At 40.3% G+C, this 17,059-nt stretch overlaps 1 protein-coding gene across 2 annotated transcripts in view; it reads left to right on the top strand.

The window, feature by feature from the left end:
- Positions 1-17,059, top strand: part of CTNNA1 (catenin alpha 1) — a 310,525-nt gene that overhangs the window by 269,251 nt on the left and 24,215 nt on the right. For both annotated transcript variants that reach the window (XM_021701882.1, XM_021701880.1), the window contains exon 10: positions 9,917-10,009. In XM_021701882.1, coding sequence (XP_021557557.1) covers positions 9,917-10,009 — 93 coding nt within the window. The remainder of the gene's footprint in view (positions 1-9,916; positions 10,010-17,059) is intronic.

Here is a 17,059-nt window from a genome sequence, read left to right on the forward strand (position 1 = left end):
AGATGAATGAATGAATACTAGTTCTCAGGTAATAAACAGTAAAGTTACTGAGGTGCTCAACCTTCAGATCCCTGGAACACCGTCCCCCAGGATTATCATTCACTGGTCTCAGGACTGGACTTTGAGAAATGTAGAGCTGTATGTTATAACTGAACATCATTGATATTAAGCCTGAGTATTTGTAATGTTTATACAAAAGAGCATCATAACACATCATTCTGTATAATGTGTACATGAGGGGATTAATTGTAAAATTTTTTGGGATGTGAAGATGAAGGGGAAAATTGGAAACTTTTCAAAGATGAGCTGACACTGATTTCAGAAATATTTTTGTTTGTTAGCACAGAGCTTTCAAAAGCCTATAGCAAATTTTCTATAGTTGAGGGAGAAAAAAAATTGTGATAGAGTCTTATGACATATTTATAGTATTCTTGATATGTCCCAGTCACTGTTCTAGGCACTAGGAGGTAGTAATGAATGGAACACAAATCTTCACGCCCATGCGAGTTATGCTCTACTATAGAGAGAAAGACAATAAAAGTAATTTATATAGTCTGTTTATTTTGTATAATGTGATACAAATGACGCTAAGATGATATGTGAAAAAAGTTATCCATTTTATCAGCATTTTAAATGGAAGCTGAGCTAAAACTGTTATTTAAGTAGCATTTTAATACATGACCAAAATAAAATTGGAGCAGATGTGTTGGCACTTGCTAACTTGGTTTTTGGAAGTCTTATTTATTGCTTTAATAGAAATACTTTCTTTCCAGACCAAGTAAAATAGTATAAAAAGGTTATGCTTTAATTTGGGGTGTCATGTAAAGTTGCTTCAAATATATAAAATAGTTTCTGAGTAGTATTAGGGATAACACCCATTTAAAAATGGAAACCTTTTTATGGTGCCTTCCTTGTATATCACATTATGGAAATAAAAGATTAATTTCAAGAATAAAAACCATATACTGACTCTTAAGGTTTTAGAAGCAGAAGCAAATTTCTCCAGTCCCTCTGTGTCCACACAGTTAGTGTCCAGAAGGCTGTGTAGGGCTGGCTGCCGATTGGATCCTCATTCAGTTACACTCTGTTTTATTTGAAAAAGCAAATAATGGAGTGTTTGCCCGTGAAGTTGTTCTTAACTTACTTTCTCAGGTTCTGGCTGGGACCTCTGACTGTCTCATACCACATTTGTCAGTGGAATCCATTACCACAAGGTATCAAAATCCATTTTTTTATGCGAAGGGTGCATAGAGGTTGTGTGTCCCCAAGGTCAGTGAGTAAGGGAGCAAGAGCTGAAGGTCATTACTGGTGAGCTGGGTGATGCTTCTTTTCACCATTTTCTTCTGCTCTACAGTATAGCGCTGAGGGCTTTTCTTTCATCTTCTTAATGAAAGGGCAAGGCTGTGCTTCTGGGTAATGATAACACCTTTTATACTTGACTCTTTCTCCCATATCAAGTTAATGATTTCTTTATGTTGCTCTTCAATTTAAAGTGTATTGAGATAAAAAATTTATTTTGTCAGAAATATTAACCTTTTTGTCAATAATGCAACACTCACGTGTCCTTTTTAATTGCTTCATTCTTTGCCTACCTCCCTTGGCTGTGAGCAGCTTAATAGCTAAGGAGCAGTCAGTTTTCCCTTTTAATTTTGCTTTCTTCTGAGTTCTTTTTCAATTTCATGAATTGAGAATGAAATAGGAAAAATGCCATTCATGCAATCTTGCTTATAAAAACTATGTATCACTTAATACCCCTTTCCACTCAGCCCCAGACATTGCATTAAAATGGGCCTCTTAATGTAATGAACTTGCTACAATAAGATGGTATCTAGTTCATTGTTTTGTGTTTTAAGAACCAAAAAGTAGGATGCCTGGGTGGCTCAGTCAGTTAAGCGTCTGCCTTCCGCTCAGGTCATAATCCCTGGGTTCTGGGATCAGGTCCCATATTGCATTGGACTCCCTGCTCAGTGGGGAGCCTCCTTCTCCCTCTGCCCCTCCCCCTACACCTGTGTGTGGGTGTGCAAACTCTCTCTCTCTCAAAAATGAATAAATAAAATCTTTTTAAAAAGAACCAAAATAGGGCGCCTGGGTGGCTCAGTTGGTTAAGCGACTGCCTTCGCTCAGGTCATGATCCTGGAGTCCCTGGATCGAGTCCCGCATCGGGCTCCCTGCTCAGCGGGGAGTCTGCTTCTCCCTCTGACCCTCCCCCCTCTCATGTGCTCTCTCTCATTCTCTCTCTCTCAGATAAATAAATAAAATCTTTAAAAAAAAAAAAAAGAACCAAAATAAATAACTGGTATGCTTTTGAATTGGATTATCATTGCTTGTTGCATTGCCCTGTAAGCCACCCACACCCCAAATATTTCCCATTATCCAGGACTTTATTCGCTTGAAATGTGTATTTTTACTGCAGATTGAATGATCTGCATTATTACTTATGTACTGTGGTTTGCTGATGATGCACAGTAAAGTAGCCTTGAAGAAGTCTCTGTAAGGAGCATTTGAATTGAACACTGCCTGTATATGATCCACCTGTGACATCTTCAGTATTTTCTCAGTGCTTCTGTATAATACTGTAGACTGAAATTCTTGTAAATAGCAGAGTAAATGAAGCTTCAGTTTTCTAGGACTTGTAGTATGTTTAAACAATCAGTGTTCTTGGTGAGGCGGGGGGGGGGGGGGAGATGCTGACCTTGGATTCCAAAAGAATTTACTAAGCCTATTGAGCTTGGTCTTCCCACATTTTCAAAGGTCTGTAAGTTCATATGCATGAGTCTGCAAAACAGAAGTGTCTTGTGTGTACTATTTTAACACCTCATATCCAAAACAAGTGTTTTTGGCTGAACTTAACCACTTAGTCAAATTTTGGGCTGGTCTAGTGAAGGCAGTAGATGAACTTTGTTCTCAGGGAACATCAGGATTCTTTTCTCTTGGAACATTGGTAGGAATGACAAAGGAAGCACTGCCCAGACTTCATCCTGCTCCAGAAGAGTATAGGCCCTCCTGTTTGCTCATCAGTAGAGCTGATGAACTGATGTTCTATCTGTAGTGAGAAATGGGGAACTTTTAAAGTGGTCCATATGATAACCAAGTAAATGGAAATGATTATTGTATCATCTAGGTGGCGATTTACAATGAAAGCGTTTAAGAAAATATCAAATAACCAAGTCTTTTAAAATAGTTTATGGTATTTTTTTCTAATCCTTTTATTAGAGATGCTTATATTTATGTCCTGTCTCTCCCTAAATTAAACTTGATATGGCTTATTTCAAATAAAGACATACATGATAAAATAAGGTAGATGTAGAAAATCAGGACCTAGGAAAAGAATAATAGACAATTTTCAACTATAATTACTATGACTGCATTTGGATTTGGCATGGAATTTCCTGGTAGCAAGGTGGAAAGGATGAAACAATCAGTTGTATAGTTGTTGTCTTTAGAATGGAGGGAGGATGCCCATTTTTTCATGGGAAATAGCCTATCCTAAAAATGTGGAAAGAATCCTTACATGGAGCTTTTATATATTTATATATAAAGGTCATTTAATGATTAAATAGAGTCCTCAACATTTTAATACCTAATACAGTGACAGATTCCACATGATTATCTTTTTTTTAATCTGGTCATTTCTCTTTAAAAAGGCAAGGTCGTATCATTCAGTTGCCACTGAGTTGAGATGCAAACAGCTGTGATCTCGTGAGGGGCCTAGCATGTGGCCTTCAGCCTCCCAGTGACAATATTGGGGAGAACAGAGGGCTGTGAGTCAGGTGCTTCCTTCTGATCATCCCAGTGTAGCTTTCTCCTTTCTTTTTTAAAATAGTGTACGACCTTTGTTTATAAGTGTATTTTATAAAGAGCATACGTTTACTTATTTTTACTCAGTTTAGCAGGGTTTTTTTTCCAGTTAGAGAGTTTTGTACATACACATTTCATTACTGTTATGACATGTGGATTCATTTTTACCATTACATTTTGTTCTCTTTTTCCTTCTTTACAGTCTGTTTCCATCCCTCCTCTGATTATCTTTCCGCTTCTGGATTGATTAATTGATTTTCTCACCTCCTATTTTTATCCCTTCTTCTTGTTTGGAAATGGTGAGCTCTGTTTTTTTAGTAGTAACTCTGGATGTTTTAGCATGCATGTTGAACTCAGAGGTTGAGGTTAATCAGTTTCTTTTCCTCTTTCTGAAACAATGTCAGAATCTTAGAATGCTTTAACTTCCACCATTCTCCAACTTAAATATCACTGTTGTCCAGTGCTTTCTTTTAAGTTTTAGCCCCATTAGTGTTGCTGTATTCATTTTTTCAACTTGGCTTAAATTGTACCTGATACATTATTTTCATTGCTTCTCATTTCTTCTTGTATGTTGTTAAGCCCTCCATCTGGAATTACTTACCTTTTTCTTGAAGCATTTTTGTTACAAACTGCTTTAGTCAGGGTAGGGAAGATCTGTCTGGAGTAAATGCTCTCAGGTTGTTTTGGTTTTGTTGGTTTTAATGTCTTTATTGTGCCCCAAATCTTGGAAAAATAATTTCATTGAATGTACGGTCCTAGGATGATTTCTCCATTGCTGCCCTCCCTGCCCCCCCGCCCCCCGCCCCAATTTGAAGATCCTTTTCCCCATCTCTTTGGCCATTGTTGCTATTGAGAAGTCAGCAGTCAGTCTTACTGAGCTTACTTTGTGAATAATTTGTATTAACTTTCTGGCTGTTTTAAAAATCTTGTCTTTGTTGTTGTAAAGCTTCACAATAGTATGTCCAGGTATGGATTTCTTTTTATTCACCCTACTTATTAAAATGTCTTCTCAAATCTGAAATTTATATTTCATCCACTCTGAAAAATTTTTAACCAAAATCTCTTTCACTATTGCTTCTCTCCCATTTTGTCTTTCCTTCTGAATCCTTTATAGTTGAATAGTAGTCTCTTTCAGTCTAATTGCACATCTCTTTAATTTCGTGTGTGAGTTCCATATCATGAAAATTTCTTGGTTTTCCTGAATAATTTCTTCAGTTTTACTTTACAGGTTAGTAATTCTCTTTCTATCAGTATTTAGTCAAGATTACTTTAAACTTCTAGAAGTTGTGAAGTTACTAATTTTCTCTTGTGGTTCTACTTTGACCCTTCTCCAATATGCCTCGTCATTTTTGAGTGTATTTTTCCTTTGTATACTTTTATTTCTGTTAACATAAGAAACATATTTTTAAATACTCCAGTTTTGATCATTTGAGTATCTGCCATCATTATGGATCTGATTACACAATTGTTTTGCTTACTCCTGCCCAAGATAGCTTATCTCCTTGTGTACTTCCTGCATTTTTTTTATTGTAAATTCACATTCCTGGCATTTTGCATATGAGAATTCTTTGAGGCCTGGGTTTAGATTACCTTCCATTGGGGAAAATTTCCATTTATATTTGCTTCTGTTGGTTGCTTAGGGATACCACTAACACATGACTAGATCAGAGGCATTTACCTTGTGAGGGCCATGGTGTTGCTGGTCCATTAAAAACCCAAATTCTGGGCGCCTGGGTGGCTCAGTTGGTTAGGCGACTGCCTTCGGCTCAGGTCATGATCCTGGAGTCCCGGGATCGAGTCCCGCATCGGGCTCCCTGCTCAGCAGGGAGTCTGCTTCTCCCTCTGACCCTCCCCCTCTCATGCTCTCTCTATCTCATTCTCGCTCTCTCAAATAAATAAATAAAATCTTTAAAAAAAAAAAAAAAAAAAACCCAAATTCTGGGGGCGCCTGGGTGGCTCAGTCGTTAAGCGTCTGCCTTCAGCTCAGGTCGTGATTCCAGATCCTGGGATCAAGCCCCGCATCGGGCTCCCTGCTCAGCAGGAAGCCTGCTTCTCCCTCTCCCACTCCCACTGCTTGTATTCCATCTCTTGGTGTGTCTCTCTCTGTCAAATAAGTAAATAAAATCTTTAAAAAAAAAACCCAAATTCTGATCACAGAATGGCTCATACCCCATTTCTCTATTCCCCACCCATGTATAAACACTGTTTTCAATGCTTGCTTTTTTCCTCTTTGAATTTCTGCTTTCTCATATCTAGCCTCTGATAATTTTCCTTAATTAAGACCTGGTTAGCCCTGCATTAAAAAAACAAAAACAAAAACAAGATTTTTGAGGCATAAATTACAGACTATAAAATTTACCCTTTTAACTATACAATTCAGTGATTTTGACTAAATTTACAGAAGTATGCAGCCATTACCACAATCCAATTAGGAATTTTTCTATCATCCATGCATGCTTCGTTTTTTGGTGGCTTACTCTGTTCCATCATTTCCCTTGTGGATTTGGGAGTAACTGGTGGAAATTTAAGTGGTTCTGAAATTTGTATGATGTGCAAGTGGGACTTCTCACTTAATGCATGACAGGTTTGGAGAGTTGAGTTATTGTTATTTTGTACTTTTTTTTTGAGAGTTCAGACTCAGCCATTTTAAAGAGGAAAACTTAGGTGGTAGCTTGACCCAAAGCCCCAGTGGCAAGTAATTTAGGTTTTGAGCTTCATCCTCTTCAGCCTTATGGTTGTTCTATCACCACTTAGACTTAAAAGCTCCCTTTTCCAAAGTTCTTCTCCCTTGTTTCACTCCCACAAAATGGGTGTAGGCTGTTAGGTCACTAATAAATGATTAATTTATTACCGAGAACAAAAAGAAATCTTAACTTCCTTCAGACGGTCCAGAGTAAGGGGCAGTAGAGCACCTCAGCCAAATATGAATGAGAAGCAGTTACTCGGGGCAGTGGGAAACAACTTGTGTTTGAGTTCAAACGAATTTCAACTTCATTTAAAGTCATCAACACATGTATAATAGAGAAAAAGTTGTCATAGTGGGTTATTTTTTCCACTACAGAACTTCAGAAGAGAAAATCTAGTATAAAGGTAGAGTTTTCCTAACTGTTTGAAAAGTTGTCTTTTCTGTAATGTGCAGATGTCATGTTTGTTGACTGACACAGCCTGGCTGTGAGATTTTTTTTTCTTTCTCCACAGCACAGATTGTTACTGCACTACTCTTGAAACTAGCAGAACTCCAGGGCTTTTTTTTTTTTTTTTTTTAAATCAGCGAGTTGCTGGTTTTCTGAAATGTTCTGCTCTTCTACAAGGTCCAAATTTACACGGTGTAGGCATAAACCATGCAAGAGGCCTTCAGGATTTCAAAGCTCGTGGTCGTAGTGTCAGTCTGAGCCCACTGCTTGGATTAGCAGGAATGAAAGACCTTTAAGTTGTTAATACACAATTTACCATGATAGCAGAGATACAGTCATTTATTCTCAGAACAAATCTAGAGGTACTGTGCAGGTAAGTGCTCTGACAGGTTCTCTACAAGTTAGCTCCTCTAAGTATTTTTAATTCAAACTTGAGAATCTTCTTCAGTCTCAGTATTTAATTGCTCTCCCAAATTTCTAGAGCCCCAGAAGGAGACATTTAGGAAGCCCTTCCCCTCACCGTCAGCTTTCACTGTCATCAAGCCTGGCACTAGTATATGAGGTTAGCCTCTCAGCCTCTCAGAGAGCTACAGTTGAGATGTTGCATTTGCACATTTGTCATTGTTAGAAGTGAGTAGCCCTGTCCCTGGAGGGTGAATAGAAGCTCATTCATCTGGAGAAGACTGTCAGTGACAGGCGCCCGCTTCCTCCTCCCCAGCCAGGCAGGGTGGCCTCCTGAAACAGGCAGTGTACTCTTGTAGAACATAACTGCTTCAGCAGTACATCAGAAACCATTTTAAGTAATGTTTTAAAATAAAGAACAAGTCTTCCATAACCTTTATAACCTTTATTTTGTTAGGTTTTGTATCAGGAAATGGGAAAGATGGTTTACAGAAGTTAGCCATTTCAGCCTCAGCCACACACCACTCTCAGGTGTCTGATCTACAGCGGATGATAGTTTCCATAATCTTTGCTTCTTAAGTATTTTTCTGGGTTTTACAGATTCGTAAAATTGGGAGAGTATAAATTGAAATAAAATTGTGGTAGTCGTGACTAGAGAGTAGAAGATAGAAACACAGTGACAGACCTTCCTGAATTTAACACTTGGCTGGCCTCCCAAATGGCAGGAGTGGGGCGGGGGTGCTGGGTCTTAGTATGCTCACCTCACCAGGAATCTTTGTTAGCCCCAAGCTGTTAAAGCAGTGATGAACCTCAAATTTTATTTGTTTTTCAAAATGCCTTCTTAAGGAATTGAGGCAATAGGAGTTACAAATTCATGAACACATCTGATTTAAGCTTTTTCCTTCACTGTAGCATCATAAAATGTACATTGGAGAGATAAGTTTTTTAAAAGTTTTAATATTCTATAAAATACAGTTTTGGTCATGTTTTGCAGTAATTTTTTAAGAGAGGGAGGGGCAGAGGGAGAGAGAGAATCTTAAGCAGATTCTGTGCTGAGCATGTAGCCCTACTCGGGACTCCATCCCACTTCCCTGAGATCATGACCTGAGCCAAAACCAAGAGTCAGATGCTTAACTGGCTGAGTCACCTGGGTGCCCCTGCAGTAACTTTTAAAGAAATAGAAGTCTCCAATCAACTCTGTTACCTTCATGAAGACTAGTGTCTCTTTGCCCAGATCCAGATGATACTAGGAAGTGGAATTGTAATCTTAAGGGGGGGGGGGGGTAATAAATGTTACTTCTTTATAGGATCTTGAAGTCCCCTAAACATTAAGGATTTAGCTTAATTTTTCACTTCCTTACATGTTATGTATAAATTGCACATTAGTTCTTTGGTTTCTTCTTATGGTTAGGCATTGCAGGATTCTGATAGCAGTCTTACAGAAAGCTGATAATCCCTAACCATACGACTGGAAACAATAGCCATAATAGTATGTAATTTTTCTTGTGCCTTGATGTGCTTCCGTTGGGTGGAGGAGTGAAAATCAAAGGTTATCACCCTTGCCCTTGTTTACTCTGGCATTTAAGCTCCTGGAAAGTGCCTCTGATACTGAGCTGCCCACGCCTTTGTCGTTCATAACTCATTTTGCGACCAGGGGAAAGATGTGTCTTAGCACTGTGTATTCATTTGGTCCTTGGTGTTGCTAATGGAATTGGCAAGCCTGTTCATTTAGAAACATGGATAAGTGATCGCAGCCCTCACAGTTGCTCCAGAGCTGCCTTCTCGGCACCGGCAGGGCCTCAGCAGAGCAAGTATGACACAACCTGGAAAGACTGTTTCTGGCTTCCTGAATTGTGTCATGGAGATACTTGGATGAGAAGGATAGGATTTTAGTTCAAGTGAAGCAGTACCATTTAGGAAAGAGGCCAGCTGTCAGTGCTTTTGAGAACCTGGTCGAAGGACAGTTTTGCTCTTAACTGTGGGACGTCATCCCTGTTACTTTTTACATTTCTGATGAAGATGGCCTTGGGTACATCTTGATGTTGTCTTAATACTATTTTCTTATGTGAAAAATAGCTTTGTGTTCAAGTAAAACTCCTCTTGGCTTAGTAAGCATCCATTCACTCGGCACATGAGAATAGCAACTCAGAATTTCTGTTTCTTTTTTTCAAGAACAGCTGCATAGTATATTTTTATTTGAGGATACCAACTATTCTTTCCTGATGCCCTTGGTTCCTTAGATTTTCTCATGTTGTTGTCCGCACCACGAGAACCTCTTTCTGAAGCTGCTGTTGAGGCAGATTAGAGCACATGTAAAATCTTGGGTTACACGCCCTGAAATTTAAGTCACCAACTTAAAGTGTGGCCTTTGTTATAGGTCTGTACTATCTCCTTAGCACAGAGATTTAAAAAAAAAATTGTCCTCCAAAGTAGGTAATCAATCTGTGAGAAATAAAACACCGTTGATGCTCTTGGCATGTGTTCTGTAGAAGATCCGGGGTGGGAGTAGGTATACATGTGTTTTCTTTAGCGATCAAAAGAAAAAAACTTCAAAGATCTTTTTACGGTGTTCCTTCTTTTAGGTTGCCAACTTGGCCTGTTCCATTTCAAACAATGAAGAAGGTGTAAAACTTGTTCGAATGTCAGCAAGCCAGCTAGAAGCCCTCTGTCCTCAGGTAAGGTATGACCAGGAATGTTTCTTGTACCACCTAACTGGATTTTGGTTAGAGTGGACTCGAGATTTATTTTTTTAGTTTTGTTTTTAGGATTTTACATGGAAGTCTTGGGGGACAAAACACTGATCCAGAATTCATGTAGTGTGGAGAAATTTGTGTTTAACTTCAAGTGACATTTCCATGGGGCATCACATGTTACTATCCCCTTGTCCTTCATTAAAAATGCATAGTGGGAAGGGGCGCCTGGGTGGCTCAGTCGTTAAGCGTCTGCCTTCGGCTCAGGTCATGATCCCAGGGTCCTGGGATCGAGCCCCGCATCGGGCTCCCTGCTCGGCGGGAAGCCTGCTTCTCCCTTTCCCACTCCCCCTGCTTGTGTTCCTGCTCTCGCTGTGTCTCTCTCTGTCAAATAAATAAAATCTTAAAAAAAAAAAAATGCATAGTGGGGCGCCTGGGTGGCTCAGATGGTTAAGCATCTGCCTTCGGCTCAGGTCATGATGCCAGCGTCCTGGGATCGAGTCCCGCATCAGGCTCCCTGCTCCTTGGGAGCCTGCTTCTCCCTCTGCCTCTCTCTCTCTCTCTGTCTCTCATGAATAAATAAATAAAATCTTAAAAAAAAAAAATGCATAGTGTCCTTCACTGCTGGCAAATGGAGGGGGGTGGTGACCACACTATTCATTCTGCACCCTCCTTGAGAGAGGGCCATTTGTAGCATCTGGCAGTCCTGGAATTAGGGTAGTTCTCCCATGAGCCTGACGGTAGGAACAGCTACCCACCTATGCTCCTACTTAATGCCTGGGATTTGGATCTCTGTGTTGGAGGGAACAAGATTCAAGAGCTAGAACCATTACCCCATAATGTCCTAAAGTATATTCTGATACAGATATTAATAATGTAATCCAGCCAGCTACTGAATTAAAAGCTTGAGAACTTTTCTCCATTTATAATGGCATGTTGGAAGACTAGTGATTAGGCTAGGTTAAGCATCTGGGACTCTCAAAAGACTCTGAAGCACATAGAACAGTTGCTTTGTTAAATGCCCAGTGTGTTGCCTGCCTCCTGTGGAATGGACTGTGTCTATGGGGCCCGGAGCTCCTTGACAGTCACAGGAGTATAAGTGCTGTTTTCCATGGAAGAGGCTGCCTCTCTGATTTCTCACTTAGAGACTGCCTCATTGGCATACTCTGAGGATTTACATTCACTCTGTCTAAATGTCCTGCCAGATGGCAGTGGCAGATAAAGGGAAACAAAGCATAGGAACTGGAATAACAGAAGACAGGTCCCAGGAATGAAGTTTCTGTGTTATGTCTGCAACCAGCTTTAAAATATATTGAGGTCTCATTTGTGTAAATAATTTCTGACACTCAAGATAGGCCACCACAATAAGGAACGCCTGGTTATTAATCTGGGATCCTAGCTGGTGCACAGGCTAGTTAGGACATTTGTTCTCCTCTCACCCATGTGGATTTAATGTGCCAGTGAGAGTTGCTTTGTCTAAACACTGGTGTGATGGGCCATATTGTGAATCCATATTATGTGTTGGACATCTCCGCAGCTTTAATCCAGTCATGAAATCTGGTAGGATTCGGTAGCTGTAAAGATGGAAGCACAATGGATTGAGTCACCTGTAGAAAGTTCATGGATGACCAAATTATATGAAGTAAATTTAGAGTAGATTTCTAAGATTTGGCCTTTTTTCCTCAAGTTTGCCGTTTTACCTTATCAGCACTTAGTTTTTAATGTCTTTAGTTCTCCATTTGGTTTTGAAATGCTTGAAAAGTGACAGTGCTTTCACATATCGGCTGAAACAGATGGTAACATACGCTGATCACACCTACCAAGAGTATTTATATAAATGATCTTAAAGCCTCGGAGAAAAATCGCATGGAGAGTCCAGTAGATCCTAATGAAATGATGGTGTGCATAAATCATGTGTGGCTGGGCCGTGTTGTGCAGGTTTGAGTGAGGATGCACCCTCCAGGGAAGTAGGCGTAGACAGTGCCCAGACCACACTTGGTATTGGGTGTATGTTCTGGATAAAAAGGCGTTTCTCTAGGTGTGTTGCTTGTCTCCCAGACCCTGACCTAGGCTCATTTCTACTTGTGCTCACAAGCGGGGCTGGGCAGACTCCTTGAAGGCAAATTGAGCCGGCGTTTGCAGGCATGGCAGTGACAGCCTGAGTATTACGTGGTGTTTCTACAAGAGGCAGCTACAACTCCACCTCAGCCCACTGTTGCCAGGTCCTTTCTTTTTTCTTTTTTTAAATTTTTAAAAAGATTTTATTATTTGTCAGAGCACGAGCAGGGGGGAGTGGGAGAGGGAGAAGCAGGCTCCTCGCTGAGCAGGGAGCCCATTCCGGGGCTCAATCCCAGGGCCCCCGTGATCACGACCTGAGCTGAAGGCAGACGCTTAACGACTGAGCCACCCAGGTGCCCCTCCTTTCATTATTTTAAAAGAGAAGTCAGGGGGACGCCTGGGTGGCTCAGTTGGTTGGGCGACTGCCTTTGGCTCAGGTCATGATCCTGGAGTCCCGGGATCAAGTCCCGCATCGGGCTCCCTGCTCAGCAGGGAGTCTGCTTCTCCCTCTGACCCTCCCCCCTCTCATGCTCTATCTCATTCTCTCTCTCAAATAAATAAATAAAAAGAAAAAATCTTAAAAAAAAAAAATCTTAAAAGAGAAGTCAGCAATTAGATTTTTCTGTCAAGTCTCCATTTTAAATGATTGGTAACTAATGAAAAGTTTTGAAAATCTTTGAGCGTGATAAACTCTTCTGGGACTGCATCTGGCTTACTTTGGCCCATGTGTAGCACGCTCAAAGGGCCTCTTCTTCAAAGATGCTGGTGGCCATCCCTCTGTGGAAGAGGGCTCAGTGGAGGCTTACTCTTTACTCTTCATCCTGATTTGGGCAGCGACCTCCAGCACCAGGGCCCTAGCCCTGACTTGTTCCCTTCCATAGTCACTGGTTTGTTGGATAAACAAGAGTCTAGGCGAGATAGTTCACCAGGAGTTTAAGAAGGGGTTTACTATGCTATAGTGTGTAGACAGTTTTTAGAGTATATCTTTCTTAATTGTGAGGCTGCTGTCAGTATCTGTCCCCAGGATGGAATACCTGTGAGGTATTTCCAGGCTATTTTTTGTGCCTCACACGTAGGCTCTTGCATTTAGGAAGTAGGTCCCTGTCATGGGGGTGTCCTCCTTGTGTAACTTCCCTAGGGGCTGCTTTTCTGTGGTCCCACCTACAGTTCGGATTTGGATCCTAGACCTTATTGTTCCTTTCTGGGAGGGATGATAGATGGAACCTCTAGAGCTTTTTTTTTTTTTTTTCTTCCACTTTTCAGTCCAACCAATAGCAAATTAACTTTTGGAAAGGGGAACTGTTCTAAAGTACTCACTTTTTAGCAGTTAAACAACGTTAACTTCAAATATTTGAGATTAATTAATGTTGAGGAGGAAGTAACTTGAAAGTGGCTTTATTTTGTTGCTTGGGGGATAAAAACACCCACATTTTTTTGTGATTTGCTATTATAAGAAAGGAAGTAGGTCAGCTGTCTCTGCCTGCATTGCCTTCTACTCTGTGGCTGCACTCTCCCACTCTTCATCAGGAGGGAGACCTGCTCCCATCTGAGCACGGAGCCCTAATCTCACATGGTTTTATAAGGAAAAAACCCAGCTGTTTTGAGGAAAGATCTGAATCTGTACCCCACATATCCCTGGCATGTCTTGTTTGTGAATGCTCCCAAGTCTTAGTCCATGGTAGCTGCTTAGGATATTTCACTTGTTTAGTTCATTTGGTGCTAGCCAGGGAGGAAAAAGAAAAAGAAGAATGTTTCTGACAATTGAGTCTTTAAAATTGTAGGAGGGCATTTTGGAGATGATCTCACTTAATATTTTATTTTTCTTAGTTCATTTGTGAGAATGAGCATTGTACGTTTAGGTTAATACAGATCTGGTCCTTTAATAATTCATAGAGCCTGGTTTAATGCGTGGCCTTTCTTGGAAATCTACACAAGGTTGAATTAAGTATTTGAAGCCACTTCTTATCTGCATTTCTTTTTCTTTTTTTCTTTTTTGTACTTATCACTAACTAGAGAAATAACTTATAAAATTGCCCATTCTTTCATATTGCTGCTTTTCCCGTTGTGCTTCTGGGAACGCTGATCACTTTTGTGGCTGACAGGCTTAACAAGCATCAGATAAGCACAAACCCACACAGGCCTGGCCTATCGGTGGTGAGAAACTATATAGCTCTTAAAGGGCAGCCAAAGCATACAGGCCACGGTGCCCTGTGACCTCAGCTCTCACTCATCTATTATTTCACAATCAGAGGATCATCTGCCTTTGAACCAGCTCAGTTTTCCACTTTTGATATTGTCTAATCTTTTCTTTCAAAGCAGTTTCACTGAAGAGCTGGAAGGAGATGCTTCTGACTAAAAGTTTCTGTACCTTGCCCACCCCCACCCCACTTCCACTCCCTCTGACAAGGCTGTGCAGGTAACAGGCCGCCAGAGATGCTGCATTCTCCTTGTAGGGCTTGCATTTTGATACTGGTCTCGTTCTCTTTTCTCGTGAAGTCTGATTTCCATATCCTAACATTTGGAAAGTGATTCCTTCTGTTTTCTTGAGAAGTCTGTATAATGGGTATTAGTCCTTTAAATGTTTCGGATTATTTACCAGTGAAGTTGTTTGGCCTATAGTCTTCTTTGTGGGAAGGTTTTTAACAGTTCAGTTTCTGTAATAGATACAAGGATATTCACACTGGCTGTTTCTTCTAGAGTGAGGTTTGGTAATTTGTATTGCATCAGTTACTATGTTTTTCCTTCTGCTTGCTTTGTGTTTAATTTGTTCTTTCTCTAGTTTCTGAAGTTCAAAGCATTGAGATCATTGGTTTGAGAGTTTCTTTTCTAATGTCACACTTAAACATTTAATGCTATAAATTTCTCTTAAAGCACTGCTTTAGCTGCATCCCACAAATTCCAATATATGTCTTAGATAGTATGGGAAGGTCAGGAAAGACGTCACTGAGAACGTGATTTAGAAGCATAGACCTGGAGGAGATGACCCAGCAAGCCATGGAGGGTAGAGCGAACAGCAAACACAGAGGCTTTGAGGAAGCGGGTCAGATATCTAAGAGGAGTTTGTGTGATTTGGGGCCTTTTAGGTCCATGGTAAGGCTCTTTACTCTGAGTGACATGGGAAGTCATTGAAGGATTTTGAATAGAGGATTGACATGATCTAACTTAGGTTTGAACATAGTCTCCATGACTTTGTCAGGAGGGACAGAAGCAGAGATACTCCTCAGGAGGCTGCGCTAAGCAGAATAATCCCTGCCACACACACACACACACACACACACCCCCGCCCCCGCCAAAGATGTTCATTAACTAATTCCTAAAACCTATGAATGTGTTACCTTCTATGGTAGAAGGGACTTTGCAAAGGTAAAAAACAAAAACAAAAACACTAAGAATTTTTACCCGGTTAGATTATCCATGTGGTTTCCCAATATAATCACAAGTGTCCTAATATGAGGGAGGCAAGGGTGTCAGCATCTGAGAAGACACTGTTATCATGGAAGAAGGAGTTGGAGCAGTGTGGCCACAAGTTAGAGGAATGTGGGCATCCTCTAGGAGTAGGACCGGATTCCCTAGAGCCTCTAAAATGAATAGGTCTGCTGACACTTTGATTTTAGCTCTGTAAGATACATTTTAGACTTCTGATATCCAGAACTTTAAGATAATACATTTGTGTTGTTTTAAGCTAAACTGTTTTGATAACAATATGTTACGGCAGCAATAGGAAACCAAAACAGAGGATTTGGTATTAATCCAGGAAGGAGGGAGGACAGTGGACATGGTGAGCACTGGTTAGAGTCTGGATATATTTTGATGATAGAATTTACTGAAGGATTAGATGTGAGGTGGAGGGGAAGGAGGAGCCAGGGAGAAATCAAGATTTTCAGTCTAAGTAGCTGGAAGCATGGAACTGTCATTTATCTTTGATAGGGGAAAGTGGTTTGAGGGAAGAGTTAATAAGGAGCTCAGTTTTGGACATGGTAATTGATAAGCAAGACGCTAAATGAAATTCAGATTAGATCTGGACAGGATGTATAAATTGATACTAATCAGCACATACATGATGCTTAAAGCCGTGAGCCTGAATGTACTCATTAATGGAATGAGTATACCTAGAGTAAAAAGGTCTAGGAACTAAAACTAGGGTTCTCTAGCATTTAGAGTTTGGGGAGATGAGCAATATCCAGTAATGGAGATTGAGGAAGGGTTAGTAAGACCAGAAGAACACTAGAAGCTGGTTCTGCCTTGGAAGCCAAGTGAAAAAACAGTGTTTGTAGGAAGGGTGTTCATTCAAATGGTAGTAGAAAGTGAACTGAGAATTTATGCTTGGATTGAGCCACTTGTAGATGTCATAAGTTATTTTGGACAAAAGAAGTTTAGGTAGAGTTTAGGAGACACAAGCTTGACTGGAGTGGGTTCAAGAGAGAAGAGGGGGATTGAAGTTAGCATGTTGGCAGTTCTTTCAAGTTTTAGATAAGGTTTATAGAGACATGGGGTGGTAGCATGAGGTGGATATGGGATTGAGAGTGTTCCCTGTTTTTTATTTTTAGGGAGCTATAATAGCATGGTTTTCTTTCTTTTCTTTTTTAGAATTTGTTTTAGAGAGTTTGCATGTGTGCACAAGGGGAGGGGCAAAGGAAGAGGATCTCAAGCAGACTCCCCACTGAGTGAGGAGCCTGATGCAGGGCAGGATCTCACAACCCTGAGATCATGACCTAAGCCAAAACCAAGTCAAACGCTCAACCGACTGAGCCACCCAGGTGCTTCTATAATAGCATGTTTTTTATGTTTACCTGATGGAAATAATCCAGTAAAGGAGAAGTAGTGACAGTATAGAACAGAGGGGAAATACTAATATAGAATTAGGAAATAGTCCAGTAAAAGGGAAATACTGATAATACAGAATAATAATATCAGTATCAAATATTGATAATATAGAATAGAATATAGATAATCTATATGATCAGTAGAATTTATAAG

Source organism: Neomonachus schauinslandi, chromosome 7 (assembly GCF_002201575.2).
Source record: "Neomonachus schauinslandi chromosome 7, ASM220157v2, whole genome shotgun sequence".
NCBI lineage: Eukaryota > Metazoa > Chordata > Mammalia > Carnivora > Phocidae > Neomonachus > Neomonachus schauinslandi.